The sequence below is a fragment of the Microtus oregoni genome, unplaced genomic scaffold (assembly GCF_018167655.1).
Source record: "Microtus oregoni isolate MIOR12 unplaced genomic scaffold, Mior012 000086F_ref0000336, whole genome shotgun sequence".
In the NCBI taxonomy this organism is placed as follows: domain Eukaryota; kingdom Metazoa; phylum Chordata; class Mammalia; order Rodentia; family Cricetidae; genus Microtus; species Microtus oregoni.
In genome coordinates this window covers 2757624-2784560 of record NW_024544552.1, presented here as the reverse complement: position 1 = coordinate 2784560, position 26937 = coordinate 2757624, and the positions used below count along the sequence as shown (strand labels likewise).

Below are 26937 nucleotides of genomic sequence, written 5' to 3'. Positions count from 1 at the left end.
TTGGCTCCTACATCACTATTCTAGTCCTCCTCTCTCTGATGCTTCCCTCTGTGCTGTCTTCTCAGTCTCTTTCCTTCCAGGCTCCCCGTGTGCAGCCCTTTGGATGGATTTAACATGCCTCAGCCATCCATATCAAATGACCCTGAGTTGGGGTGTCAGTATTTTTAACCCACCAGACAAAGTTCCTCACTACTGAAACTTGAGGAGCTGGTCCCCCTCCTCCCCATCTCACATACCTCCCCACCTCGTTTCCATCTTCCAGAGTCTGTTTCAGCCCTGTCAGCAGCCTGGGTGGACCCCAGACTGTTAGAGCTCTGTCCCCAGGAGACCTTGTGTTGGAAGACGAAAGGGGTGGAAGGAAGTCTCTGAGAAAGGAGCCTGATACAGAGAAAGAGGGGATGGCTACATCCTTCAATGTGAGGGATTTTTTTAAAATTTTGTTTTGTTTTCTTCCAGCCTGCAACAAAGCCCATCCATCCTTCAGGTCTATGCTCCACTCCCATTATCCTGTTTAGTTTTTGTTTGTGTTTGTAACCGTGTTTGGTCCCGGTTACCACTGAAAGAGTAGTTTGAAAAGCGGTTAATGGTACAAGTTCCAGAATGAGGCTCTAGCTGCTTCTCCTACGAAACAGAGTGCAGTGGTGGGAATCTAGCGATGGCGGGCACAGCCCTTGCCGCAGAGTTGGGAGGTGTGCAGTGGTGCCTATGCTGTATTTTGACAACAGCAGCTGAGTTCCTCCCGGTTTTCCTCAGCATTCGTCTGGTTCCTTTGGGGCACAGATCCCTAAAAGGTCTCTGAGAAGGAACTCAGAGTCTCAGAGCAAAGCAGAGGTGCTCACTGAGCAGAAACGAGGGATTGAGGGGGAAGACAAAGTGGGGGAGGAACCACAGGAAGAGGCTGGGTAGGAGAGAGGTTCCTTGCGCCTTTTTGCTAAGACCGGGAAAGCTTGGGTCCAGGGCTCAGGGTGTAGCTCAGCAATACAATACTTGTCTAGCATGCACAGCGCCTGTTTCAAGATTATACTGGAGAGAAAGGCTAAAGGATGGGCTAGGTTAGAGATGTCCTAATGACAGGCCTACTGGGCAGGAACCACCAGTCTGCCCTAGAGGAGAGAACCTCTCCACACTCCATGTCACCGTTCCCAAGTCATTGAGCCTTGCTGGACCTGATGTCATTAGGTCTCCATGAGAGCAACAGTGCTGTGGCCTGTCGTCTGATCTGAAAAAATCCAAGTCAGATCTAGATTATTTGGTCCCACACACCCCAAATGTGGGTGCAGAAATGGGTGCTATGGTACCTCTACAAGATGCAGCTCAGCGTCAGCTGGTTCTAGCTAGACTTTGGGGGCATTCTCTTGTCCCTTACACTGACAGCACATGAGAGATTGATCTTAAAATGGGAAATACCCTTCAGCGACAAGTAGGCTTAATCTTCTGTTTTTAAAGGCAGGGTCTCACTGTGTAGCCCTGTCTGGCCTGGCACTCACTATGTAGACAGGCTGGCATCAAATTCACAGAGGTCCAAATGTCTCTACCTTCCAAATGCTGGTATTAAGGGTATATGCCACCACACTCAGCCCCAGACGCTTGATTCTAGTACCTTTTCAGCCTCCTCTGGAGGTCTCCCTAGGCCATTTACAATTTTAAGTGTGGGAATAGAACTTTGTAGCACCCTCTAGTCCCCCCAAATCAGATTCCTACATACCGAGTTAGGCGAGGGCTGCTCCAAATGTTTACTCTCTAGACTGAATGTATCAAGACTGTGCACCTCCTCACTGGGCTCCAGACAGAGCAGGCTGGACTTTCCCCAACCCACCCCATCTCCTACCAGATGCTCTTGGTCCAGCCCCAGGAATGCCTCTCTCTCATCCAGAGTAAATTCAATCCAATGTCTCTGCCCCCCACTTGGCTTTATCTCAGATGTTGTGTTACACTCAGTCTCAGCTTTTGGGAGACCGATGTCATGTGAAGATCTTTCTCTGCTGCACTCAGTAGTACGTTTCCTTCTCCAGCCAGCCTGTGCAAAGGAGACAAAGAGGGCTGAGAAGAGGGAGTAACCACGAGAGTCTGCAGGGGAGCTCTGCGGAAGGGTGGACAAGGGTCAGGTAGAAAGCCTGCCACGTGGAACAGGGCCCCGAGCACTGTGAGGAACATGTAGATTCAGGACTAGAGGAAAGGGGTCCAGGAAGAGAAAAGGACAGACAGTGAGACGGAGAAAGTCACTGGGTCTGGGGAAGCCGGATGGGATGGAAAAACTTGCTAGAGTGTCGGTGACCATTCTAGAGCAAGGTCCAGGGCAGCCTTACCACCAGGCCGTCTACGGATGATGAGTTTTCTGATTTCATCATAGATGAAGATGAGAATACTGTAGGGAAGGGCGCAGAACCACCAGTTTATCCTGCAGAGAGCGAGAGTTGGTTAATGTAGCTGAAGATACAGGGGTCAAAGCAATGGTGCATGGGAACATTGGAGACTGAGCTGGGCGCTAAAGTTGGGGAGGTGAACTGAGATCCAGTAGATACTCCCTCTGAGGAGGTCAGAACCTGAGTGCTAAAGGAGAGAAAAGACACAAGACAAATCTGAAATACCAGTGGCAAGACGATAAATGTCATATCCAGAGTTAAATGCAGCATTTAAAGAGGTTGTCAACTGATTTTCATGAGCTGCTGAAAGAGTTTCTCCTTTCCCCTGCTGTTTTTCTGCATAGTCTAAGTTCTACAATTATGGAAGGGAATATATACACTTGTTTATGTGTGTCTATATGTACTCCCATATTGCCAAATAGACACTTTTTTTTTTTTACCTCTTTGAGTCTCTTCTATAATTAGGGACCAGGAAGATGGACCTAAGGAGTTTTATACCCTTGAGTGACAGAGAACCACACATAAATCAACAGCATTGTTCAACAGAAATACAATGCAAGGGTGGAGAGATGGATGGAGAGATAGTGGCTCGGTAGATGAAGTGCTTGTGGCAAAAGCCTGGTTACCTGTGTTCAGATCCCTAGAACTCATGCAAAACCCAGATGCAGTCACACAAGCCTCTGTAATCCCCTAATGGGGGATGGGAGGCAGAGGCAGAAGAAGCTGCACACTCAGGTAGACCAGTTAGCCCAGTGCATGCATCAGTGAACAGCAGAGAGACTCTCATCTCTAACAAGGTGAAGGGTGAAGACTGATACCAGAAGTTGACCTCTGACCTCCTCATGTGTACCATGGTACACACGCACCTGCACTCATATAGGAACACACATCATATGCACACACAGATGGACACACAGAGACAAAGGAAAAAAAGAAAGAGAAAAAGATAATGCAAACCACATGTGAAATTTAAAGTTTTCTAATGTCTGTATTAAGATAAAACACAAGAAATTTTAATTTTATTTAACTATATCCAAAATACCATTTCAACATGTGTATAATCAATAGAAATGTTATTTTGTTGTGTTTTGTTTTAAGACCCAGTCTTTCTATATGACTCAAGCTGCCTTCGAACTTGTGATTCTCCTGCCTCAGCCTTTGAGTGCTGAGAAGCAGGCATAGAACCCCATGCCAATCAATAGAAACACTACTAATGAGAGTATACATTTTTCTTTTAATACTAAATCTTGGAAATCTAGTGTATATCATGTACTGCTCACTTTTTTTAACTCAGCTACTAAATATTCTTTCCCACCCTCTGTGCAGGATCTCATCATCCAGACTGGCCTTGAACTTGCTGTGTAGCCAAGCACAATCCTAAACTCCTGATCCTTCTGGCTTCATCTTTTTTTTAAGTTATCTTGTTTTTAAATTTTTATTTATTATGTATACAGTGCTCTGCCTGCACGTATCCCTGCAAGCCAGAGAGGCATCAAATCTCATCACAGATGGTTGTGAGTCACCATGTGGTTGCTGGGAATTGAACTCAGGACCTTTGGAAGAACAGGCAGAGCTCTTAACCACTGAGCCATCTCTCCAGCTCCCTGGCTCCAACTTTCAAGCGCTAGGATCACAGTCATACACCATGTCCAGGTTTGGGATATGAAATTTTCAGTGAAGGAAATACAGTCCAAAAAATAAAATAATTTTTTCCTTTCCTTTTCTTCCTTTTTTTTTTTGAAATGTGGACTTCTGTTGCCAGGGTGGCCTCAGATTCATGATTCTTCAGCCTCAGTCTCCTCCATTGCTCAGACTGGGGATTACAGTGCTGCTCTATGTAGCCCATACTGTGTTTACGGACGTATGTAATGTTGCTTTAGTTTTTCACTTTAAGCAAGTTAAAATTACAAATACATATTTTCATGCTCCTTGGTCATATTCAAGAGCTCAGTAGTCACATAGGGACAGTGGCTACCATATTGGGCCGAGAAGACTTAGGTCGGGGTTCATCTGCTACACACACCACAAATATAAATGCTAATAGGCAGACACCTTTTCAATCCTTGAACAACATTTATATGTACACCCTGGAATCTGTGTAAGGTGTCAGGGAAACAAACAAACCAACAAAAAAGATCACATGATGGCTTTTTTATCTCAAGGAGTCCAGAGAGAAAAGAGATGGAGGGGCACACAAGATAATTTTAGGTGCTATGTGCTTGGCCAAGGTGCATACAGAGAGCAATAGGGCTCACCTTCGTTTGTTACTGACATCAACAGCAACGAAGGCAAAGCTACTATTAAAACCTCCTCCATGAGCCGAATATGTTCAGTGCTTAAAACTAAGTTCTACATGCAATTCTCAACACGCTGCCAGATTCTATTACTTTCCCCAGTGCTGGAGCACAAGCCTGGGGTCTCGCCTATGTTATGCCTGTGCTCGCCTGTGCTCTGCCACTAATCTACATAGAGAGTCCTGCCAGGTGTGTGCTGTGGCTGAGGCTCAGAAGAGCTGCCTATTTCCTCAAAGTCACAACATCTACAGAGTTGAGTTTCAACCTCAGCATTGTCAAGGACTAAGGCTAACCCCGTCATTAAATATTAGTTGAGCTCCTATATTGTAGGAAGCAGTGTGTAACACTGCAAGGGATGGGCAGGTGAACAAAGCTGCTGAAAATATGAGAGATGAATTGGAAGAATATGCACTAAGTTATTCTGATAGGCTGCCTGTGCAGGTGACATGGTGGCAAGGGGGAAGGCAACTTCGACATTTTCCTTGGTAAGTTTTAGATTCATAACTTCAGTGCTAGGGATAGAAACCCGGGCTTTGCACATGCTGGGCAAGCATGCCATCACCGAGTTACATCAGGAGTTCAAGGTCATTCTCTGCTACACAGCAAGTGCAAAGCCAGCCTGGGTACATAAGCATGAGACCCTGTCTCGAACATTCATAAGCATATATTAGTGTTAACGCAAAACATAATAACAACCTGAGAGTTGACTAAGACAGGGAACCAGACAATAAGAATTTCACTATGCTCATTTTCATATATTAAAACAAATTAATATATTATTAAAACTAATAATCTCATATACCAAAACATTCTCACATTAAAACAGACTTGTATGATAAAAAAGGATTAGTTAAGCTAACCATAAATTTGTCTCTTTGTTTTGAGGCAGGGTTTCTATCCCAGGTTGTCCTCAAACTTACTATGTAACTAAGTGACATGGGATGGTCCTTCTGTATATGTGTTGCTTTTATTGGTTAATGAATAAAGCTGTTTTGACTAATGGCTTAGCAGAGTAAAACCAGGTGGGAAATCTGAACAGAGATCGAAAGAGAGAATAGGCAAAGTCAAGGAGACACCATGTAGCTGCTGAAGGAAAGATGGCTGGAATCTTAGTGGTAGGCCACAGCCTCATGGTGATACACAGATTAATAGAAATGGGTTAATTCAAGATGTAAGAGCTAGCTAAAAATACACCTGAGTCATTGGCCGAGGAGTGTTGTAATTAATGTAGTCTCTGTGTGATTATTTGGGTCTGGGCGGCCAGGAAAGAAACAAGCAGTCTCTGTTTACAATAATGTTCCTGATTCTACTTCCTAGGACTACAGGTATGCACCACTCCACCTGGTAAATGAGACGATTGTATTAGGACTAAGAAATATGTATCTTCATCCAGTTCTATCAGATGCCGTCATAAAATTCCTCTCAATTAAACACTGCTAAGTCTGCTGAATTTGCAAGCCCAATGGCATGTAATCATTTGGCATAGTCTCTAATACTGCTCCAGATAAAGGTCATAGATTGAGTGTGAAACAATCTCCGAGTCACCGAGTGTAGCTCCACTGGTCTGGGCAGTCCCCTACCTGGTGATTGTCCCATTCAAACACACATTTCCTCCCACTTCCTCCCAACTGTTCCTCCAGTGGTGGCATCTCTTCCTTTACTCACCTGAGAGGGTACATTCGCAGGGCCACATCCATGCCTGGAGTGTAGGACAGAACAGCTGCCAGGAATGTCTCCTCAAAGATTCCAAACAATAGGACTTTGTTTCTGGAAAGAAAGATTGACGAGTATGATAGATGTAGGAAGAAAAGGCAAGGGAATGGCGTGTTTGAGCCTGGGAGGGTTGGTGGCTACTGGGAATGCTCACTTCATGCCCTGCTTGAAGAGCGAATTTCGGCGGGTCTTGCAGATGATGAGGTCAGCCCACTGCACAACCACAATGCTGATGAAGAAGGCCGTTTGGCATGTGTACTCCACCACCTTCCGCTGCTCGTAGGTCTGGGGGTAGGGTGGGCAGAAAAGTGATATCTGGGTCAGAAAGGAGTTTAGATACACCCAAGAATTTCTTACCTTTCTCACCTTTCAGAACCCAGAGTCCGAGCTTTGCTTTGCCTGGAATCTTCTAGCATGGTGTACATTAGCTTTCTTAGCACTTTCTATACTGCATTTAATATTTTTGTATTTTCCCTACATGGCTGAAAGTTCTTTGTGTCCCTTCCTCGTACTTCGCCTATTGAATATTGTGTAGCATGCCTCAGTAAGTACTAAATTCACTAAGTTAGGACTATGATTAAAAGAAAGTGGACTTAGGCCAGCAGAATCCAGAGGTCATAGGGAAGGGAGATCCAGAGGGCAGTATGAAGACAGAGCAGGGAGGAGTGTTCCAAAAGAGTAGAAAACAGAAGACTGAGGCCGTAGCTCAATTGGAGCATGCTGGCCTAGCAACCAACCCTGTCAGATGGCAGACAGGAGGCAACTCTCTTATTCATTTCATGGTTCTTTCATTTGTATTTTGTACATAAGGGACTTAAAATCTAGTAGGAGGCATAAAATTACTAACAATGCCAATACAATAGTTATAACAGAGAAGCCAAGGGCATTGTAGCAACACAGAAGAGGTGCATCTAAATTAGACTTGGGGCAGAAAGCTGGAGAAAAGAGTCTAGGCTTAAAAACAAAACATGTTTCTAAGTATATGTAAGAAATTAATAGGTGAGTTTGCAAAATATTAATATAATAACTATGAAACCACTTGGGATGTACCTAAAGATAGAAATAAAAAAGCTTATATGGTTAGAAAACAAAGGTTAAAAAATTTTCTGGGCATGGGGGTACACAACTTAAACATTAAACATAACAACATTTGGGAAGTAGAGGCAGGCTGATTTCCATACTCAAAGCCAGCCTGGTCTGCATAATGAAACATTGTCTCTAACAAACAAACAAACAAACAAACAAAAATTTGATGAGCCAAAAGCGGAACATAGGCCAAGAGCAGCCAGCATATTGGTGTGCCAGTGAGCGCTTCTCTGTCTGTGACGGTCCCTGTCATTGCTCACAGTTTAGCATCTGACTCACTGCTACTTTACTTCTCCTCTTGTCCTCATTTTTTGAGATTTAAATATTCATATTTCTGAATAATCTTCCATTACCATGGCTTTCCATTTTTTTTTATCCCCTCTAATTCTGTTGCCTTTCACACTCTAACTGGGCAGCTTGTTCTTAGAGTTAAGCTTTGGATATTATCCTAAGTCTTTTCCAATACCTACAGTTTTCTGCAATTTAAATTTCAAGCATCTTTATCTTTCATGTTTATCCTTCCAACTCATTCTAGTATATCAATTTCAATATTTCCTAGTATTTCTTGGACTTACTTTAAATCTGTTAACTTGATATGTTTTATGCACGCACACACTCCCGGGCACACACACAACCTCTCCTCCCCTAACTAGAGTAAGCTCTGTAAGAACCATGGCTTATAGGCTGGGTGTAGTGCATACCTTTAATCCCAGCATTTGCGAGAAAGAAGCAAGAGACATGTAGATGTGTTAGAGGTCATCCTAGTCTAAACAGAAAGAAACTCATGACCTTTTTAGTTTACTATCATATTCCCAGGGTCTAGGTCAGTTTCTGGTATAGGTTGTGATAAGTGGGATTAATAAAAATTTCTTAGAAGATAATGAACTGTTACTTTAACTGTAAGTGTGTGCTTTCTGGGTGGAGAGCTTTCTGCTTTGCCATCTGGAACTCTAACCCTCTGGAACTATAAGCCCAGAAGAAACTTTTTCTTCTATAAGTTTCCTTGGCCATGGTGTTTAATCATAGCAATAGAAGAGTAGCTAAGGGGCTAAAGAGATGGCTCAGTGGTTAAGAGCTCTTGCAGAGGAGCCAGGTTTGGTTCCCAGCATCCATATGATGGTTCACAGCCACACTTACATCTAATCCAAGGTATACAAGGACCTCTTCTGATCTCCATGGGTCACATACACAGCACAAACACATAAAATAAATGTAAAAAAATAAAGAAAAGAAATGTAACTAAAACAAAATTTGGTACCAGGAGTAGGGTAATGCTGTGGTAGACCTGCCCATGTAGTTTTCTTGGAGGAATATGGAAGACTTTGGTACTTGGATCTGGAAAAGTAGTTGAATGTTGTAAGCAGAGCTTAATGGGCCAATTTAGTAGGAGTTTTGAAGACAGTAGTAAGAGCTAAGTACAAGATCGATGTAGATTGTGGAGGCCTAGCTCAAGAGGTTTGAGAGTGCCAGGCAGTGGTGGCGCACACCTTTAATCCCAGCACTCAGGAGGCAGAGGCAGGCAGATCTCTGTGAGTTTGAGGTTAGCCTGGTCTACAAGAGCTAGTTCCAGGACAGGCTCCCAAAAAACTACAGAGAAACCCTGCCTCAAAAAACAAGAAGAAGAAGGAGGAGAAGTAAGAGAAGAAGGAGGAGGAAGAGGAGGAGGAGGAGGAGGAGGAGGAGGAGGAGGAGGAGGAGGAAGAGGAGGAGGAGGAGGAGAAGAAGGAGGAGGAGGAAGAGGAGGAGGAAGAAGAAGAAGAAGAAGAAGAAGAAGAAGAAGAAGAAGAAGAAGAAGAAGAAGAAGTTGTTTGAGAGGAGAACATTATTAGGCACTGGACTAGAGATGATTTTTGTGCTAGTTTGGCAAGGAATGTGGCTGTTTTCTTCTCTCATCCTAAGAACTTACCTACGGCTAAATTTGAAAGTAACGAACTAATTTCTTTGGCAGAAGAGATTTCAAGATGGCCTAACACTGACTCTGTCACAGGGTTATTAGTAATCACTATTATGTAAACCAACAATAAAAAAAGAGGAAGTATGGTAAAAAGGAAATACCAAGTGTACAGCTTGAGGAGAAAAAGCATATCAGGATGTTTAATGTTGCCCCTAGTGTGCTGAAAGCAATAAGGAGACTAAGGAGAGACCTGATCTACTTTGAGATAAAGGGATGGGTGCCCTCAGGGTAAGAGCCCATGGGCAAGGGAAGCATTAGGGAAGCATCCTTGAGATGTTGGAAATGCCAAGGGCCATAAGACACCTGCCAAGGATTGCTGCAGACAGGGAGCAGAACCAGTCCAAGAATGAGAAATGAGTTGCAGGCAGCAGTGCTGGATAGGTGGAGTCATCTAAGTCTGCTGACCCAGACCCAGAGCTGTAGGATTTCAATCTTGATTCAGTACTTTTTCACTATGTACTGATTTCCTCCTTTTTGGACTAATAATGTGTATTCTGTGCCATTGTATGTTCAATGTATGTAATTTGCTTTTTTTTAAATTTATTTATTTATTAAAGATTTCTGTCTCTTCCCCGCCACCGATTTTATAGGGGTTTACAGTTAGATTGCTTGAATCTCAGAAGAAATTTTGGACTTTAAAGTAGTGTCGAGACTGTGAGAGACTACTGGGGACTTTTGAAGACGGACTAAAAACATTTTGCCTGATCATATGTCCAGGAAACTATGGGGCCCAGGAAGTGGAATGTGGCGATTTGAATGATAATGGTCCCCATAGACTCATGTTTGGATACTTGGTCTTCAGTTGATAGAACTCTTTGGGAAAGATTAGAAGGTAGGGCCTTGTTCCTGGGGGTGGGTTTTGAAGTTCCTCCTGTCATCCCCCTGTGAACTCTTGGCCTCCAGCTTGTGGTTGGAGATGTGAGTTCTCAGCTGCTACTACAGCCCCCACTTGCTACCTTCGCAGGTCTTCAGTGTGGAAGACAAATTCTTGTCATGTAAAATTATTTTTAATTAAATTTAATCTATTATAAATAAGTATCATGCCACATCTTGGCCACAGGGAAGGTATAGAGGGTAAAACTAACAAGAGCTTGAGTTGAGGGTTGGGGAGATATTGGTCTGGTGAACAGGAGGGACTTTGGGTACCACTGCCTGTTGGATCATTGGAAGTTCATCATCATGGACTTCTGATGGCTCGTGGGGTTCCAATGGCAGAAGCCACAAGTGTGTAAAAGATATATTTTCAGGGGCTGGAGAGATGGCTCAGTGGTTAAGAGCATTGCCTGCTCTTCCAAAGGTCCTGAGTTCAATTCCCAGCAACCACATGGTGGCTCACAACCATCTGTAATGGGGTCTGGTGCCCTCTTCTGGCCTGCAGGCATACACACAGACAGAATATTGTATACATAATAAATAAAAAAAAAAGATATATTTTCAGCAACTAAGATTTGAGCACACATATTTTTGAGACAAGTACTCAAGCATATAGCCTAGGCTAACCTTGAACTTGCTATGTTCCTAGGCTCACTTTCCATTTGTGGTACTCCTACCTCAGCTTCCCAAGTGCTGGGGTTATACTATTGGGTGTCTTCCTCAGTCTAACTAGCTGCTCTCAGACCCCACCTCCTTTTCTACTCACCCACTGCTGTCCAAAGCTGTCTTCCAGGTCATTGACGTTTGCATCATCCCAGTACAGACGGATACCCAGCAGATCCCAAGGCTTAAACCCGTTCTCAGACAGGATCACAAAATAGGTGAAGAATCCAGCCAGAGCCTGTATCATCCCTGTGAGTGACAGCCATAGGGGAAGAGAGAGTCTGTTCAGAGAATGCCCCAAAGACTATCAGAAGTGGTGGGCTAGTCCTTGCTACTAGCTGGGTTAGTGATGAAGGTTCTTGTCATCAGTGATCTGAGCTGGCCATCTCTGAGAGACTTGGTTCCAAACCCTGACATTTGTTTCTAAACTCCAAGCCAGCAGAGCAGAGCCACCTTAAGCCCCCTCTGACACCAAACATGGAGCTCTAGGATTTAGAGTTTGCCCTGCTGGGTTTCAGTCTTGTTTTGGTCCAGCTAGGATCATCTTTGACTCACATATAGTTTTCACTGTGTGTATGGTTGGGGGAGGGGATATTCATGGTGATGACAGAGGTCAGAAGAGGGCTTCAGATCCTCTAGAGCTGGAGTTACAGGTAATGGGAGCTGCGAATCGAACTTGGGTTCGCAGCAAGACAGGATGTGCTCTTGACCACTACACCATCTCTCCAGCCCTTGACTCAAATAATTTTAAAACTAAAAAGGACTATGGTGGGCTGGAGAGATGGCTCAGAGGTTAAGAAAACTGACTGCTGTTCCGGAGGTCCTAAGTTCAATTCCCAGCAACCACATGATGGCTCACACCCATCTATAATGAGATCTGGTGCCCAGAACACTATATACATAATAAATAAATTTAAAAAAAGAACTATGATATCAATTTGTCCTTTCTCTCTACTGAGTGCTGGCTGAGCATCAGCAATTGCTATGAGAGTAACATTTGCCTGCTAGTTACAGAGCTTTGCACACAGGTTCTTGTGGACAAAGCTCCTTCCGGTTCTGAACTGTTGTCCTAAGTGGGAAAATCAAAGCACGTGACTCAATTGTTTTCTGGGCCCTAGAGGCAAGCAAGCAGCGACTCAGATTTCCAGCGGGTCTGACTCCTATGCCACTGCTGTTCAGACACATTTCCTTCCCTGAATGGTTTCTTCTGTCTCGAATCTCTTCCCTATCCATCCCTACCTTACTCTCTGAAACACTCCATCACACTGAGCTGGTAAAGGACAGAGACTTTATATGGTTCCTACATGTTTTTCAAGGTTGGTCCCAGTGTTAATAGCTACAGCCTTATTTTCCATTACTTCCTGATCAAGACTAAACTTAGATCGCTAAAAGAATTTGCCCATCACTAACCACACCTTGTGAACTTCCCTCCTCTGCTGGCCCAGCGTACTTGCCTACCTACTTAACCAGTCCAAACCTTATCTTCCGTCTTAAGTTGTTTCCTCCCTGAAACCTCGGTCACTTCAAAACTGGTGAGCTAGCATGCTGTGTGCTCCTGTAGCACACTACGGCTTTACTTCTTGCTTAGCGTGTGAAAAGGCGTAACACTATCATTTTATGTCGGTTTTCTTTATCAGTGGTCTTTATGGACAGACAGATCAGAGACCAACAGTTTTTTTTTTTTTTTTGTGGTTCCAGGGCTAAGCAGTTGGTTGTTGAGAAACTATCTTCCTGACTTCTAAACAGAGGTATTTAAATGGCCAGTCAAGGCAACCCTCTCTTCCCCTCCACCCCTCACTTCTCTGGGCTCACCGATCTGCCCATAGGCCATGCCAATGAGCCGGTGGTTCACAAGATTGTCAGTTTTGGGGTTCCGTGGAAGCCTCTTCATGATGTCACTTTCAGGTGTCTCATAAGCCAAGGAGATTGCAGGGACCTGGAGGGTGCAGGGTGGGAATGACAGGTACAGGTACACAGAGACAGTCTAGCTTTGTCCCCTCTTGTGACAAATTTTTCCCTATTTTGACCTATCTTAGGAGTTCCCAGAGGGAGAGCCGGTGCCCACCATGTCAGTGCCCAGGTCGATGCAGAGAATGGTAATGGTACCCAAAGGCAAGGGTATACTTAAGATGATGAACAGCAGGAAGGGGGTGATCTCAGGTATGTTGCTGGTCAGGGTGTATGCGATAGATTTCTTCAGGTTATCAAAGATGAGGCGACCTGGGGAAGATGGCCAAACTTCTGTGAGAAGCAACCAGAGGACACACCTCCGATAAGGCAGCTTCTGGCCAGCAAGACTACTAAGAAGGAGTGGTCCAAGTCCAAGACCTTGTGGGCAGGCCCATGTTTTGTCTGTAAATTGTGTGACCATCAGGCAAAGCAATGATTTATTAGCCATGGCCTGACTTTGTACTCTTGGCCCTTGGATTCAACATGGCTAGTGTTACCTGATCTCTGAAAATTAACAGGGTTGGGTAGAGTTAATCCTGGAGGTGTCTGAGAATGCCAGGATTAAAGACTTTGCAAGATTACGACTGAGTGGAAAGAACCTGAGCTTGGTATAGGCTTGGGTTTGAATCTGATTTTCTGCCTTACTTGTGACCTTGCTCTCCCTTTACATCTCTCAGTGCAACTTCTCCTGCTTTGCAAGACTGCTAAGTCCTTTCTTAGCTACCCTTCTAAAGGCTGTGACCCTTGCATGAGTCCCATGCTTTATTTTTTTCCCATTGCTTTAACATACTATGGAATTTGCCCTGTTTGTTGTCTGTCTCTCCTTACTACAGAGTAAATTGTATGCGGGCAGGAATTTCTGTCTTTTGTCTCCTGTATCGGGATAGTATCTTGTAAATGGTGCTCAGAAAAAAAAATTATTGAATTAAATAGATTTAAAATACTGTCAGATTCACACTAGATTTCAGTAAAATAGATTAGTGTGTCTTAGTACAACAGCTTTAGACGGAAATGAGGGAGCCTGGCACGGAGCCTATGGGGTTCTTCTGTTTCAATGGGCATTCTCTTTAGAATTCTGTGGAAAGAGGGTAATTGGGTTCATGCTGTTAATTTGCAGATACTCTCCAATTGGTCTTAACATGTCCTTGTAATTCAGGCAACAAGTTCCTAGGGGTCCCTGCTGAAGACTGAAGCACCGAGTTTCCCAGGGTATAGCTACCTCTAAAAACTTGCAGTGGGTACACTTTTGAATTCCCGTGAGACCATAAAGAAAGAACGGTGCTATGCCAGAGTCTAGGTCTCCCTGGCAAATCTGGAAACCTTCCAACTTTGTCTTTAAAAAGAACACCCTTAAGGATTAGCTAAATCTTTTTTTTTTTTTAAATATGGGTTCTTTCATGTCACACAGGCAGGCCTCAGAATTGCTCTGTAGCCAAGGATAACCTTCAAGCCATGCTCCTCCTGCCTCCATCTTCAGAGGGCTGGGGTAACGGGCATTTGGTGGTGCTGGGACCTAAAGCCAGGGCTTTAAGCATGCAAGCTAAGCAGTCCACTAACAGAGCCATGTTCCTCCAGCTCAAGATAAATGGACTTTTCAAGATTTGTCATTTTTTTTTTTTTTTTTTTTTGCGGTCCATACAGGATTAGGAAGTTGGATGGTGACCAAAGGAAATGAAGGTAATGTGCACTAGGCCCCATTCCAAGGATCGAGTCCCACTGTTAGGTACCCTGCCTCCTCACCCTCCTCAACGCCTGTCACGATGGAGGCAAAGTTATCATCCAGAAGGATCATGTCAGCTGCCTGCTTAGAGACATCAGAGCCAGTGATGCCCATGGCAATGCCAATATCAGCCTTCTTCAGCGCTGGGGAGTCGTTCACCCCATCACCAGTCACTGCCACAATGGATCCCTGGTGAAGTCAGACAAGAGTGAAAAGAATGTGTTAGACGCAGGCAGGACCAGTCCCAAATAGCAGCTCGATCCCAGCATCTCATCTCTTAATACTTGTTTGATTTGTCTATGCTCAGCCCTGTCTCTGCTCCCCTGGGCTATGGAAGCTTTCGGAAAGCTTCCGAACTAAAGGCCATCATTGAGGCTCAGCATTCAATTCTCTCCAGGACCCTTCTACCCAGCCCACCTGTTCCCCGGCTGGGTTTGTGGCTGGACTCTGCCAGGCTCCCAGGGGTGCCTTGACTCCCTTACCATTCGCTGACATCCCTCTACGATGATGAGCTTCTGCTGAGGAGAGGTCCGAGCAAACACGATCTCCTTGTAGGACTTGAGGATTTGGTCCAGCTGGTCTGAGTTCATGTCCTTAAGTTCTGAGCCGTGTACTACAATGGCTTTAACAGACCTATGGGGAGGAGTTTCCAAAGGCTAGATCAGAGTGCTGGGGACTCACCTCAGGTTCCAGTGTTCTCTGCGGGACCCTTATGATCTGGTTTCCTTCCCGCCCAGTCTTTTTGTTCTCAGTGTGTAGTGTTCTCAAATTGACTCATCCCATCCTTGTCCCCCTCCCCCCCACCTTGTCAACCACTCTTCCCTTTGGCTCCATTCCTTTTTCTGTCTCCTCTGAAAATGCAGTGACTGAATCATCTAAGTCACTTCTCTGATATATATATATCTGCCAAGATCTATATTGGCAGAGTGTATATATCACAACCCTACTTGCTGAAGGAGACTCCAGAACTTTAGGAAGTGGTTTTTGATGGGACAGGTTGAGGATAGAGGGGGACATGTCAACTCTGAGTTCTGTTGGGGTCTCACTTGGTATTGATTTGGCTGACAGGGACATTAAGTCGAGCAGCCATGTCCTCTGCTGTCTCGTTGGCTTCTGAAATGATGCCCACACTTTTGGCAATAGCTTTGGCAGTGATGGGATGATCCCCTGTTACCATGATTACCTGGGATGGGAGGGGGAAGGAAAAGGATAATGTTTTAGACGAGACCCGGATCCATTGTCCCCTAAGTAATAGCCCATTCAGTAGCTGAGTTCCAAGCACAACTCCTACAGGCCAAGAGCTATGCTACTGCGCTGTCAGTCCTTGGAGGGAGGCAGGGATGTCAGCTGTGTGACACAGATCCTTCAGGTTCTCTACTGCCCAGGAAGAAGTCAGTGACTTGGAAATACTGCAGAGTTCAGAATTCCATCCAATGGTTCCAGAAGCTGTTTGCAACTTTAAGCAACGACACAGAAGCTCATACCAAAGAAAAGGAATGTCTGGAATAATCTGTTGCCTAGCAAAACTTCACCAAGGCCCTGTGCACACAGACCCTCACTCTACCCGTTGCCTTGCCTGGTCCTACACTTTCTACTTGGAAGCTAGCCGTGTCCCATTCCTACCCAAAGATGATGTTCTTGTGTCCTACACTTTCATAGCATTCTGTTCCTCCCGTGTGCTACCGCTTGACACTTCTCTCTGTGTGCTGCTCTCTTTCCCACTGGCCTGAGAGCTTTGTGAGGGCGACATGGGCAGGCACTCTGCGCCTCCGCCATGGCCTGCACTTAACAAGCCACCAACACAGAAATTCCAGGATGAGAACTGAAGGGATGGCTGGTGGCTCCCCGGGAGCGCCTCCTCAAGGACCCCAGATGCCCTCTAGGCCTTCATGTAATTTTCTAAGGTCTGATTGGGAGGAAGAAGCAAAACACTGACAAAGCAAAAACAAAGAAATCACTGCTCCCAGGAACAAAAAAGTCAATATGCTTTCAAAGCATGGGAATATGCACGGCAGTGGTTTTCCTCAAAGAACCAACTATAGGGTTTCCCAAACCCCCATCATTCTGAAAGGCTAGCACCACCCCTGACTTGATGGAAGAAGACAGCAGAGCTAGCTAGGCTGTAATTACCAAGGACTTGGGGAGACCGCACTGAACTGGTGTACCAAGCCCTAATGTTGATTGTTCAGCCTCGTTGTGCGACAGTGGATCATCAGGAGATTGGCCTGTGGGTTGCATGATGGCGAGGATCTAAGACGGACCTACAAAAGGACTGTCTACATGTGGCCGAGCCCTTCGCCATGTGATTCTGGGTTACACTGTAATGTAAGTCTTCCAGTGGTTCATTAGTAGTGGCCTAGAACCTGCTTCCCAAGGCATGCTGTCCCCCTCAGACATTCCTAGTGTCTCACCATGTTGGACCATTCTATAGACTGTTATCTAGTGGCTTCAGCCATATTACCTCCCTGCCAAGTCAGAGAAATAAAAATACAATGCTCTTTCAAGAGTGAGTTGCTTGGACACAATTTTACTAAGCCCCCATATACTCATATATGAGATACACTCATACAATTGGAGTGCAGTTCTTAAAAAAAAAAACAGCTCCCTTTGAAGAGAAGGGGATCCAACTGCTTTGGAATTCATCAGGTTCCGGAAGAATTTAATTCCCAACATGTTGATGCTGCCTATACCTCTGATGTTTCCACACCATTGTGCCAGTTACCCTATGCTCCCTTCTACCATCTTCCCCCAGACTAGATCATCTGAAGAAAGCCTTCAAATTCTTTGGGCAGCTCTCAAAGCCTGAGTTTTTTGTAGAGGGAACCAGGGTTATAATGTGCCAAGTATCTCCATTCTACGGAAGTATTAATGATTAATACAATGGAATTATTTTTTAATTTTTTAAAATCACATTTATTTCAAAGTCATGGGCATACAGCTGCCTGCTTAGTCCTCCAATCATTTCCCTGTAAAAGGGTTTGGGGGTCATGCACCGATTACATGGTTTCTTTTATTCAGTAGTCTGTGACAGTCATCAGCTCTCTGTCACTACCACTTGGTGGGGGGATGGTGGCTCAGGAAGGGTTTGCTTCAGAACAAACTCCTACGTGTCTATTACACTTTGTACATTTTGAGAGATGTTGCCATCCTTCTGTCTTATACTTCCCTACCGGGAGAGGGAATGATTCACAACTCCTCACTGAGCCTGCTAACTTCCCATCGGGCTAGCGTGCAGACAGAGGTACACAACTGTAGTGAGACCTAGAAACAGGAGCTGTTCAGACAGCATTGAGGCCCTCCTAGCTCACGGTCAGCCCTACAAGTCCTCACAAACTATAATGAAGTGGCTGTGCCATTATCAGGATGTGGTGGCATCCTGATCTGCTGGGCATCCTGATGAGCATTACTTCTTTGCTCTCTATTTGGGCCTCCCCCACCTGTTGGCACACTTGTGGCTCTCTTCTTACCAAAGAGACCCACAAATCCCCAGGTGAGATAAATTGCTGGCTATAGTCATAATGTTATTCCTTATTCTAATAGTCTACCTGGAAGCTCAGAAAACTCAGATGAATGCTTTCTTCCATCATATGGGAGGGTATCTTACAGCACTTTGGGGAAACATCAACATTGGTTATTGTATGGAGATGTTCTGTAATAATGCCATCTCCTCAAAGAATTTACTGCCTCAGTGGTTTTGTAAGGTGGTGACTGAAAAATTGATGCAACCTAATTTTCCCCATTGTTTCTTTAGTTCCACTGCAGGCAACCACTATGTAACTAAGCATTGCTCAGGACGACTCTTAGATAAATCGCCAACAGTCACAGCTGAGAGACCTACTCCCCCAAAGTGCCTCCAAGGCCTCTGCTCTAGCCAGTTCTTCCCACATCTAGAGGATGCAGCTGATTCAGAATATAAGGTCTGAGCAGCGAGATGTGAGTCTTGGGCCAGTGCAATGACTTGGCGGATACAAACACTTGCTGTACGAGCCTGACAACCTGAGTTCAAATCCTGAAGCACCCAAGATGGAAAGGAAGAATTGAGTTCTAAAGATTTTTCGCTGAACTACCCATGAGCATCATGACATGTGTGTTCCCTCACTTACCTATGTGCGCACGTGCACACACACACACACACGCACGATCATTCAGTCAACATTTTAAAGACAATGATATGAGTCTTTGACACCTAGAAACATGAATAGACAGAGTCTCAGAAATGGGGAAATTCCATTGCTGCCTCCTATGACAGCCAAGATCCACCTCATCAGAGACTTTCCACTTCTGCGTTTGCGATAGTGGGGTTCCACTTTTAGTTTCAGTTTTTTTAAGGGTCAGGGGTTTGCAGCTGTTCACTGCACGCCAGGTCCCCAGCTCACTCTATGCCTCATCCTCACTATGGCCTGCTCCAGCCGCCAGGCACCTTACCCTCACAGTGTTACCGTTCATCCCAACACCAGCTCCCTAGCTCCTCTGTAGGGCAGCGGTAGGAGCTTGTTCAAAATGTGTAACCTCCAGGGGCTTAGATCTACTGAATCAAGATAGGAGGAGATGGGGGTGGGGTGAGGAGAGAGGGAGAGGGAGAGTTAAAGAGAGAGAATTCCCAAACTGGGCTAAGAAGCACTGCTTGACAGTGGTTTCAAACTGTGTGCTCAATAGAATTTCCAGAAACTTTTAAGTACTGATGCCTGAGAGCCATCCTGGGGGGTTTGGGGTTCAGCTTAGAGTTTTCACGCTTCCTTGGTGATTCGAACTATCCATGAGAGACAGGCTTCTGGGGGAAACATCCTATTAGGCATCTTCTAAGAGTAGATGCCATAGACTCAAGGAGGCCGAAATCAGTCAAACCAAGGTTAGTTGGCACCTACTCTGGACCAAGCTTTCTACTACCTGCTCCAACTTGTGATGGCTGAGGGGCTCTTGGGGAGGGCAGGAATTTACCTTAATCCCTGCGCTTCGACACTTGCCCACAGCGTCAGGCACAGCAGTTCGAGGTGGGTCAATCATGGATATGAGGCCCGTGAAACACAGATTTTCCATGGGAAAATTTATTTCATCTGTATTGAACTGGAATCCCTTAGAGAAGTTGCTAGGCAAGTTCAAGAAGCAGAACCCTGGAGAGAGAGAAGGGCCCAGCAGTCATTCCCACGCTGTCTCTCCTGCCACACACCCACAAACTATTACTTTGATGGCTTTTTTGTTTTTCAAAGCCAACCCCCCATAGCTCCTCACCCAGCACGCGCTCTCCCAGACCTCCCAGTTCTAAATAGGCATTTTGGAAGTCTGTCTTCATTTCCTCGTCCATGGGGTACTCCTGCCCATTCAGCATGAAACTGGTGCAAAAATCCAAGATCCTCTCGGGAGCACCCTTCATCAGCAGCACGTGGGCTTGGGAGTCATCTTCCAGAAGGTGGATGGACATCTAGGAAGGGGGGGATGTAGTGAAAGAGCCGGGGGCGGGGGGGAGGAAGATAGAAGGGGAGGAAGAGCATGGGGCAAAAATCCGGAGGGAAGTTTTTTAAGATTAAGTAAGACTCTGACAGCCTGTTTCATATCCACCTCCCACCCTCAATCAGGCCAAATCAGACTCAAGCAGAGCCCAGTCCCATCGACTGCACTGAAACCTAGTATCTGCTCAGGAATTCTCCGAAGGCACAGCAGGTACTCTCCTTTCTCCCTGATCCCTTGCTGACTGGAGGGCTCAAGTGAGTTCGAAGACCGGCGTGTCCTCAAGCCAGAATCATGTCTTATATACTTTATGAGCTCAGCTAAGTTCAGTCAAGCCTGAGAAACCTTAGTTCCTTTCATAGATAGTGAAAGCAACTTGCCTACTTTATTGGGTTTCTTCTTTTAAATGACATTTTTATTTTATGTGCATTGGTGTTTTGCCTGCGTGCGTGTGTAGGAGAGAGAGAGGGTGTAAAATCACTTGGAGCTGGATTACAGACAGTTGTGAGCTGTCATGTGGGAGTTGGGAATTGAACCTGGGTTCTCTGGAAGAGCAGTCAATGTTCTTAACCACTGAGCCATCTCTCCAGTCCCCTTTATTGTTTGTCTGTCTGTTTTTAAGGAGAGATAGTTGTAAAACAAAAGCAAGCAAGCAAGCAAGCAAGCAAACAAACAAACAATCCAAAACTTTGAGACTGAAACACAAACAAAATAAATTATCCATAGCCATTCTTCTATAGGCTGGAGATGCCCCCAAGGAAGACTGCCTACTGGCTGGATGCCTGATGGTGGAGGGAAAGGTATACATTCATGACACAAATCTGCAGAGACCACACACCAGAGGGAGCAGTCAGGTGGCTTGTGTTTAGCGGTTCCCTCCAGGCACCCCCGTAGAGTTCCTCTTTTAACTTATAGGAACTGCCTGCTATGGCCCCTGTTGGAGACTGAATCAGCAAATTGAGAGAACTGTGGGAACACCGAGGAGGCCAGACAGCACTTCCTGGATGTCGAGTGGGGTGAGCTACTGGTGCATAAAATGTGACTACGACTGATTGGTTAGATAATGATTAGTGTGTTCAAGATATGCTTAAGTGGTTAAAAGGGAAAATCTTGTTTAAAGGAGGAAGCTGTAAGATTGACAAAGCTCAATCATCTCGGTGCTCAATGAATCTTTGCTGAATGAATAAAAGGCTCAGGTGAGCACAATATCTTCTGACTCACTAACCTGGTCACGGGGAATAAAACTGGATAGAAGATTATAGATAGGGGCTTACAAGATGGCCCCACAAATAAAGATGCTTGCGGTCAAACCTGAAGACCTGAATTTGATTCCTGGACTGACAGTGGAAGGGATGGACCAGTTCCCACAGATCGTCTTCTGGCCACACAGAATCCATTGCACACACACACACATACACACATACACACCCCAAAAGGAAATAAGTGTTTTGGCTGGATTTGGTGGCATATACTTTTAATCCCAGCACTCGGGAGGCAGAGATAGGTGGATCTCTGTGAGTTCAAGGCCAGCCTGGTCTATATGAGTGTCACACTATGTAGAGAAACATAGCCTTAAAAAGAAAAAGAAAAAAAAAAGCAACAAAAAAGAAATGTGTTGTTTGTTTGGCAGGATCTCACTATGTAGCCCTGGCTGGCATGGAATTTATGTAGACCAGGCTGGAATTTACAGAGATCCTCATGCTCCTGCCTCTTGAGTGCTGGGATTAAAGGCATATACCATTGTATCTGACCAAAAAATATATATGTTTCGTAAGATTACAGATAAAGAAGATGGAGAGAGAAATCAGAAATGCTCAGACTAGAATCTGTTTGATTTCCATTTCAGAGATGGTAGGAGACCACGCTCTGCAGACGACAGACAGGCTAAGGAAGACACATGCCTTTCAAAGCCTGGAGTCTTTGCCCTTGGAGCAAGCTAATTATAGCAGTTCACTAAGTCTGCCAGAGCTAGTGTCTGCTGGAGCTGAGTCCAGCGGATTGGCCTGCCACACACGTGTACCACAGAGACCAGTTCTGCCACTTGAATGCTATTCAGTAGCTCAGAAACACTCATACAATAATTTTGGGGAACATGGTTGCTTGTTGGACATCCCAACAATGTCATGAATATGTCCGACTTTTATTTTTAACCACATAGAGGGTTACTTGCACTCTGCCAAGCCACAAAATTCCTGTCTGGCTAGCAAGGCCACCAACTGTCAGGAAAAAAAAAGTGGGACTAAGGTGGGACTAAGGTTTGTAGTTTATTTGTGGATCTGGGAGATTTGTTTTATTAAAGCGACTGAGACAAGTTTAGACAGAAGGTACGGATCTACTTATCTCTTGGGGTTCCATCATAGTAATTCATAGAAATTCATAGTAATCGAATATTAAGAAATCTATATAGACTGTGATTATGTTGTTATGTCTGAAGACATAAATGCAAAACTGACTTAAGAGTCTTATTTCAGACACTCAAATGTCTGGTCTTCATGGAAATACAAGGAATTGAAATGCTTGAATGAACTGGCCTGGTCTGCCTCCGGCCATGGAGAGGCTGCTCACTGTCCCTTACTTTCTACTGAAATCCTGTCTTTAGATTAGGCTCGCATTCTTGTTACCACCATGGGTTATTTTGACTTTTCTTCTTCCTTCTTCTTCTCCTCCTCCTTTCTTCTTCTTTTTTAGACAGCTTCCCTTGCACTCAGGGTAACACTCTTGCCTCAGCCCCCTCCTCCATGCTGAGCATATAGGCATGAACCACCATGCATAGCCTCTCGGGATTTCATTGTTTGTGCCACTGGCCATTACTCAGCCTTTCCCTTTCCTACCTGTTTCCTCCCTGGATATAAATCAATGCCTTTAGAAATAAAAAATATGACACATTGTACTAGTGACCCCTGACTACCTCACTGATGGCCGCACCAGAACTTTATGGAGGGAAAAGGGCTATTTAATGGCTAAGGAAACAGAATGGCTTGTAGAAAGACTTTTGTCTACATAGCAGACACTGGTATAGGCTAATAGTTGTTTGTGGCTCCCACCAGCCAACCTTGACTGCTTCCGTCTCAGCAAACTTGGGAACTTGCTCTGTAGACCAAGCTGACCTTGAACTGACAGCGATTCCTCCTGAGTGCTGGAATTAAAGGCATGCGCCACGGCCCGGCCTTAGTGAGCTTTTTAAGACATGCTTTTGTTGAGGGTGGCAGGGGTGAAAATTCCGCTAGAAACGATTCCTTTATCACCTAGTTCTCCTCTCTTCACTGCCACTTTCTTGGAGGTGAGCGTTCCTCCTAGTTGGCCTGCTGGTTCTCCAGAGCTATTGCCCTGCTCAGAAGTACAGCCGGAAGCCAAGGCATCGATTCCCTATTGCGAGTCCATTCTGTCCCCCTACACCTCGCCCGCCATTCTCCTACCTTTCTGGGTTGTGTACCTGGTACTTGTTGGTAGAATTAAAGGGGATCTCTGCCACCTTGGGGTTTTTCTGTCTCATTTCATTCACAGGGCTGTAGGACTGTTCAATGAATTTGAGGAGCGCTGACTCAGAAGCATCCCCTGTTGTTACCCGCTGCAAGGAAGGAATTGGATGAGCCCCAGGGGTACACCATCTGGGCATAGGATTTGCCTGTGGTCTCAAGGAGAGGCATGGAATGGGGAGGGAAGGGGGTGTAGAAAATCACCGAGGGCGGGCAGAGAAGCAGACTTTTTGGTAAGAGGGGCAGAAATATACTTGTCACCGAGGTACCCTCTTTTCATTTGATACCTTAGCTATGGGAACAGATTCCTGATGAGGCCTAAAGTCAGCCCGGTTACAGAGGCCAGCAATTCGAGCCAGGTGAAACCAGGTGTCCGAGGACTTGGGAAATGTTTTCCCTAGGTAGGAAGGAAGTGTTAACAAACAGAATTTAATACAAGGGATTAATTGCACTTGAGGGGAGAGGTAGGGGATTAGGAGGTTCAAGGTCATCTCCAGCTACGAATTGAGTTGCAGGCTCAACAAACACGGAAACTCAAGGCTATTCATATTCTCTTTAACAACCAAGTACCCCCTCCTCCCATCACCAGATTCCAGCTGTCTCCTGTGTGCCATTCTCCTAAGGATCCCAGCCCAAATCCTCCTCCTCTAGGCTACCCAGGCTGCTAGTCACCGGTAGTTTGCTCCTCACTGGTGTCGGCCTCATAAACAGTCTTATCGAACCACAAGTGGGCCACGGTCATGCGGTTCTGGGTGAGGGTGCCCGTCTTGTCCGAGCAGATGGTGGAAGTGGAGCCCAGCGTCTCCACCGCCTCCAGGTTCTTCACCAGACAGTTCTTCCGGGCCATGCGCTTGGCGGTCAGGGTCAGGCACACCTAAAGTCACCAAAAGAGGCAAGAATGGATGGGGGGGAGGGGACTATTCACGTCATTTTGCTTTGGGAATTCGGCCTTTTTTTATTTCTCTTTTATCCTTGCCCAATCTTTAGAAACCCCACCTGTGATCATCATAAACAACACTGAGGGAGCGATTTCGATGTGTACTTTCTGGCAAGAGTTTCAGGGCCTTCCTTCACCAGCATGGCTGTCACAGAGCACAAAGCCCTTCCCCAGAAGGCGTTTAGACCTCTATCTAGTATCCTCTTCTCCATCCTGGGCTGCTTCCTCTCTCTCAGATCCAGTCTCTCCAAGGACCACACAGAGAGGTAATGCATTTTTATGGCATACAGCACTGTGTATGGACCTGGGCATGTTGCCAGTAGTTCCAGAAAAGTTTGGCAGGAGGAAAAGATGACATTGGGAAGCAATGTCACAGCACTGAAAAGTCCTTGAGAAATCACTTAAATCAGAAAGTGTTTGTTAATCATAAATCGAATGCAAGGTTCTTTTAAAAACTAGCAAATTATTGTGTTGTGGATGTGTAAGTATAGAATTCCAATTATGGAATTGCAATCAATCACTAGTCCCAATGTTTTACTCACCCTAAATGTTATTTTTATTTCTATTTTAAGAAGAATATTGAGAAGCTAGAGGATACCCCAAACAAGCTGTTAGTATGACAGAGAGCTAATACCTTCTCACAGGAAGAATGGTTAAGAAAAAGATTACCTAGAGAATCTGAGGGGACATGATGACTACATCCAAGAGGGTGGGGACTGGAACGTAGGAGATGGAAAATCAACTTATTTTGGTTGGGAAAACCAGGATGAAATAGGGAATCATATCCCTGCTCAACACAGTGAAATTTAACCAAGTGATCCAAGAGCAAACTAGGCAGAGACAAAGAGGAGCTATGTGCTCCATTCCCAGAGAAAACCGCACAATTACCCTCCACGGATCTTTATAGAGGACATTCGGTATTGCCTCAAAGGTTCACTTGAAATGGCCTTGAAATCCTTTCCACTAGGAGTCTGTAATTTCAAATTAATCTTTCTCTAAAAGCCTTGAATATTTTTCAAGTATTGAATACTTGAGGCCCAGAGATCTGAAGTGGTTTAACAGCTCGAGAACAGAATGCACTTTTTCTCTCTTGCGCCTGGCTTCCTCTTTCACTGAGGAGAAAGAGGTGTGGGTAGAGGAAGTCAGTGTAATGTTGGGAGCTAACTGCCCACACTTAAGATGTTCAACAACAGCCAAATCCATACTAGTGATTCCATTCCCCTGGGGTTACTTGTCCGCCCAGAGGCCACCCTCCCCCCACCTTGTTGACTCACAGTGACAGTAGCCAGCAGCCCTTCGGGCACATTGGCCACAATGATGCCAATCAAGAAGATGACAGCATCCAGCCAGCCGTAGCCCAAGATAAGCGAGAGTGAAAAAAACGTGATGCCAAGGAAGACGGCGACAGCTGTGATCAGATGAATGAAGTGTTCGATTTCAGCAGCAATGGGGGTCTGGCCTATCACCAAGCCAGATGTCAGAGAAGCAATTCGGCCCATGACTGTGGAGTCTCCTGTAGCGATCACAATACCCCGGGCTGTTCCTGTGGATGAAGGGAAAAGCTGTGATACCATACCGTGGGAAACTTACGAAATGCCTGCATTGGTATCTTCTCCCAGTTATTGACATAGAACTTCTAAAATCCTTAGATTGGAAGGCTAGGAGAATCTTTTGTTATCATAATTGGTCCCTAACACTTCATAGTTTCTGGAGTGATAGAAATTATCTGGTATAGAGCTTCTAAATGCCATAGAGTTCCCTAGGTGGTAAGAGAAACTTGTGTTTTAATGAGGCAACTCTTGGTGGGTTCTTGGCTAGCTACAGGAAGAGGGAGTTGCCTGGGAGTCAACTATGTAGTTACATGGTGGGCTTTCAGCTCTACAGTTCAACTTCTGAGAAGAGTGAGGCTAAAGGTTGAGTTGATTACCAATGGCAAATGTTATAACCAGTCATGTCTATATAATAAAACACCCATTAAAAAGCCAAGACAACTGGATTTGAAGAGCTTCCAGACTGGCAACCCATGGAGGTGTCTGGAGGATGGCATCTTCAGAGAGGACCCAAAAGTGCCACCCAGAGAACATACAGAAGGCCACATACCATTCCCTACACATGAATCCCTTCTAGGTGTTCACTTGCATCCTATCAAATGTAAGAGATGGGAAATGTAGGCTGAGTGCTTCCCTGAGCTCTGTGAGCCTCAAGGAAGAAGTCATGGGAATCCCAGTGCATAGTCAATCTGTCAGAAGTATGGATGACAACCTATTACTTTGGATTAGAGTCTGAAGCAAGAAGAGTCCCATGGGATCGAGCCCTCATCTGATGCTATTTTGAGGCAGTTACTGTCAAAATTGGACTGAGTTTTGGGGAACTGATAGGGAATCCCTCCAGTAGGACACAGGATTCTATGCAGACAGAAGTAGCAAGGGGGAAAGCCAAGGCCTGCTAAGCATCCTACAGGGC

The 26937-nt window shown here is 45.2% G+C and overlaps 1 protein-coding gene across 1 annotated transcript in view; it reads right to left on the bottom strand.

Annotated features, from left to right (window-relative positions):
* Positions 1 to 1988: 1988 nt before the first annotated feature.
* The window catches only part of LOC121442116 (sodium/potassium-transporting ATPase subunit alpha-4), a 35412-nt gene continuing 10463 nt past the window's right edge, over positions 1989 to 26937 (bottom strand). Inside the window, exons 7-22 of the mRNA XM_041643597.1 lie at positions 25749 to 26017; positions 24210 to 24411; positions 23825 to 23934; positions 23495 to 23629; positions 19846 to 20035; positions 19555 to 19727; positions 15663 to 15799; positions 15099 to 15249; positions 14637 to 14805; positions 13012 to 13166; positions 12759 to 12882; positions 11050 to 11195; positions 6525 to 6655; positions 6323 to 6424; positions 2307 to 2398; positions 1989 to 2017 (exon numbers count right to left, since the gene is read on the bottom strand). Of these exons, the coding sequence (XP_041499531.1) occupies positions 1989 to 2017; positions 2307 to 2398; positions 6323 to 6424; positions 6525 to 6655; positions 11050 to 11195; positions 12759 to 12882; positions 13012 to 13166; positions 14637 to 14805; positions 15099 to 15249; positions 15663 to 15799; positions 19555 to 19727; positions 19846 to 20035; positions 23495 to 23629; positions 23825 to 23934; positions 24210 to 24411; positions 25749 to 26017 (2315 nt within the window). The remainder of the gene's footprint in view (positions 2018 to 2306; positions 2399 to 6322; positions 6425 to 6524; positions 6656 to 11049; positions 11196 to 12758; positions 12883 to 13011; positions 13167 to 14636; positions 14806 to 15098; positions 15250 to 15662; positions 15800 to 19554; positions 19728 to 19845; positions 20036 to 23494; positions 23630 to 23824; positions 23935 to 24209; positions 24412 to 25748; positions 26018 to 26937) is intronic.